At 51.9% G+C, this 3,542-nt stretch overlaps 1 protein-coding gene across 1 annotated transcript in view; it reads left to right on the top strand.

The window, feature by feature from the left end:
- SPNS2 (spinster homolog 2 (Drosophila)) overlaps nucleotides 1-1,021 on the top strand; it is a gene marked incomplete at its 5' end in the record, with an annotated part of 81,741 nt that extends 80,720 nt beyond the window's left edge. Inside the window, one exon of the mRNA XM_008948108.1 lies at nucleotides 857-1,021. Within this exon, the coding sequence (XP_008946356.1) occupies nucleotides 857-1,021 (165 nt within the window). The remainder of the gene's footprint in view (nucleotides 1-856) is intronic.
- Nucleotides 1,022-3,542: the final 2,521 nt, after the last annotated feature.

Raw genomic sequence — 3,542 nt, 5'->3', positions numbered from 1 at the left:
TGTTCAGTAGGAGGAATGCAGCAGGTTAGAGCTGCAGCACAAATTTTGACTACTTCTGGAGCTGATTTGTGTGTGTGCACAGCAGGAGGATTTTTATGTTGCAAATTCCTGCAGTCTTTAGATATAAACCAGTATTTGTGTGTCAACAAAACATCACAGATAAAAGCAGAGCTGAGCATTTAAATACCCAATGCCTTGAGACTCACCCCTGCTGCTGCTTGGTGGGATTTATGGAAAGTAAAGTTGTTTGCTGGGCAGTCAATATTAAACTGTGATTATCTTAGCTACAGACAGTCCTTGAATATTACTGAGATTCAGCCAAAGCTTTTCCTAACAAACTCAGTACTGTCGTTGGGTGTCACTAGTCCCTCGTGTCAGCCCAAACTTGTGTTCACTTTTATATAATCAGGTGTTTGGCTGTTGGGAGGTGCAGGTTGCCTCAGCCCATAACCTTGGTGATGTGTGGTTCTTTCCTGTGAGCTCAGCCCCTGTGCAGCAGAACTGCTCTGAGCCTGGGGACAGAGTCACACCTTGCACACAGGTGCATGTCAAGGTGCAGCAAGCTCAGGAGGTTTCAGAAGGGAGTAGAGGTCCCTAGGTCAGAGCTGGGGATAACATCCCCACGTTTGAGTCCTGTTTCTGAAAGCAGAACCCCTGCCAAGCTGCTCGCAGCAGGAGCTGCCCAGGGTGGCCTGTGGGAGGCTGAGGTGTGCAGGGGACATTCAGCTTCTCCTGAGCACACTGTTCCACTCTGAACCTCAGGCACTTGTTCCTGGGGTCAGGGGATCCTCCTCCCCTCACCGTTACCTGTCTCTTTTTCACCCAAGTGACTAATTCTTTTGTCTGTCTCTCCTAGATCTCAGACCTGATACGACAAAGCACAAAGGAGTCCCCAGTCTGGGAGTTCCTCAGCTTGGGGTATGCACTCATGCTCTGCCCCTTTGTCGTTGTCCTAGGAGGGATGTTTTTCCTGGCCACAGCCCTCTTCTTCCTCAGTGACCGAGCCAAAGCTGAACAGTGAGTAGCCTGGCAATGGCAAGTGGGGAGGTACTGCAGCCTGGCTGCTCTCTTGAATGTTGTGCTTGTACTCTTGCCTCAGTCCTTCCAGGTAAAAGATGTTGGGTTGTGTGTTAGGAGCTCAGCAGAGTGCATGAGGCTGCACGAAGCACAGGGGCTTGGGTCCTGCTGGCTGGGCATCCTTCACACGCTTCTGCTCTGGTGGAGCTCAGCTGCTGGCCACAGGGCCTGGAGGGGAGCCTGATGTGTGAGCTCACAGGCCCCCTGCCCCCTGGCATGAGCATGCCACGGCCCAGGCCCTCCGTGGAGAGGGGCTGCTGCCTGCTGGAGCCCGTGGGCTGCTAGGTGAAGAGCAAGAGAGACCTCACAGAGCTTGGTGGTCAACACTGCGCCCACAGTCCCACCTCAGCCCCTCGTGCCCTGCTCACCACCCCCACCCAGAGGAGCTTCAGCCAAGGAGGAGGAGAGCTGTGTGTGGGGACAGAGGTGCTGGAGGGTCGCTGGCACAGAGAGAGTCTTTCCCAGTCCCTTGTTGCAGCTTGTAAAAAAAAAGCTCCTGTTTTTCAGTAAAGACACCGATTCGGAGCACCTCACGGTTGGCACCTACAGTAATTCAGAAGACCCTGCCACATGACATACAAACTTCTGGGTTAGTCTCTTTCTCATCATTGTCAAAAAATAAGAGTATCTCTGTATCATGTCGTGCTGCCTGTGTGGGTAGGTGGCTGGTCTGGTGTTGACTATGAGTTGGCTTTGCCTTTCTCCCACTGGGAGAAGGGGACACGTGGACACAGTGCAGATGGTCACAGCCTCTTGTGACCCTGCAGAGAGAGCAGAGTGACCTTCTTGTGTGTTCAGAAGGACACTGGCCTGTCACTAGACACAGTACAACTAGAAGAAAACAAGATGTTGGGAGGTTGACATGAGTATGTGACCAGTTTGGGTGGTGCTTTCTGGCTCACACGATCCTATCAGATGGATGCAAGATTTGGAGGCAATGCCACAGAGGGTGCTGTGGACCTCTAAGAGCAGTTCCACCTTCCTTTTGCTAAGAGATACCAGAGGCAGGAAGAGTTTTCTGTCTCCTGATGCCTTTAGAGAGACACATTCCCCCTGTAATGAGATGTTTAAACACTGCATAAAACCCAAGACTTCATCATGTACCCTGTAAGGAGGTCAAGTCCTGCACAGCTGAACTTCAGTGTGGCTTTGGAGATGTGACATGACTCATGTGTGGCTGGTTTCTTATCTGCATTTAAATTGCCAGAAGTGAAATTGGAGTTTAGATGTTGGGAAGAACTTCTGAAGAGAAAAAAGAGGTAAATGCTAGAGCAGGTTGGTTGGAGAAGACATAAAAGCTTTCCTGTGTTTCTGAAGGCCTCCCTGGCCCAGTGTTGAGGCAGGGAGGTGGGAATGGTTCTCTGGCTGCCTTCCAGCCCTCTTGTGTTACTGGACATGTGAGCTTAGGCAGCAATCACCTGGGGACATGGCAACATGGACCTAAGTTCCTGGGGGCTCAGGGTGGGTTTATTTTTTGCTGCAAGCAGCCAAAGGTTCTATTTGGTGACAGGGCAAGGATAAAGCAGGGCAGATGAAATCCCCCTCGTGTAGGTGGAACATTAGCCCTTGCTCAGGACCCCCCTGTTTGTAGGAAACCATCAGTGGTAGTCCTCACTGTGTTCAGAGGGGAGAGCACTCCTTCCTCTTCCTCACAGTTAGAGTGGAGCTGCCTGCCCCTTGGCACCACGTGTGCTGCCAGCGTGGCAGGACAGCACCTCAGGTGGGGAGGGAGAACCCCAGGTCACTCCTTGGCAGCATGCCTAGCCCCACCTGGACCTTCCCCCTGGGCAATGCTCCCTGGTACCCAGCAGGAACCACAGCTCCAGTGGAGCTCCCAAGGCACAGCAGCTCCCAGGCTGGTCACTAACTGGGTGACTCTCCTTGGGTGCCAGCACTGCTGGGTCTCACAGGGTTGTTGTTTCACAGTGCCCCAGAACACCAGCTCTGCAGTAGTGTTGCTGTGGGAGATCACATCCCACAGCTCTGCTTCCTCCTGCCTCTGGCTGCAGCTGACTGCCCTGAGAGCTGTGGTGCTCTCTCTGCATCCAGATCACACCAGCTTCCCAGCCAGTCACCCATCCTCTTCTAGAAGAACTTACTGAGGCCTCAGACCTGGTTCTGTTTCTCTCTCTCTCTCTTTCAGCATCCCTCTCTTTCCTGGTCTGTCTGGTTCACGTTTGTTTATGAGTTTTGTGTTAATTAGGAGCAGATCTTATGTGTTACAAACTGGCTCAGACACAGAGGGGGAACAGTTGTCATAAATAATGGTTAACAAAACAATTTCTCCCAAATCATAGAATCACAGAATCATTAAGGCTGGAGAAGACCTCTAAGATCATCAAGTCCAACCATTAACCCAGTACTCCCATGACCACTAAACCATGTCACCAATGCCACATCTCCATGTTTTTTGAACCTCTCCAGGGCTGGGGACTCCCTGGGCAGCCTGGGCCAAGGCCTCACTG

Source organism: Merops nubicus, unplaced genomic scaffold (assembly GCF_000691845.1).
Source record: "Merops nubicus isolate BGI_N331 unplaced genomic scaffold, ASM69184v1 scaffold9189, whole genome shotgun sequence".
Lineage (NCBI taxonomy): Eukaryota > Metazoa > Chordata > Aves > Coraciiformes > Meropidae > Merops > Merops nubicus.
This window is presented reverse-complemented; position numbering and strand designations above follow the sequence as displayed.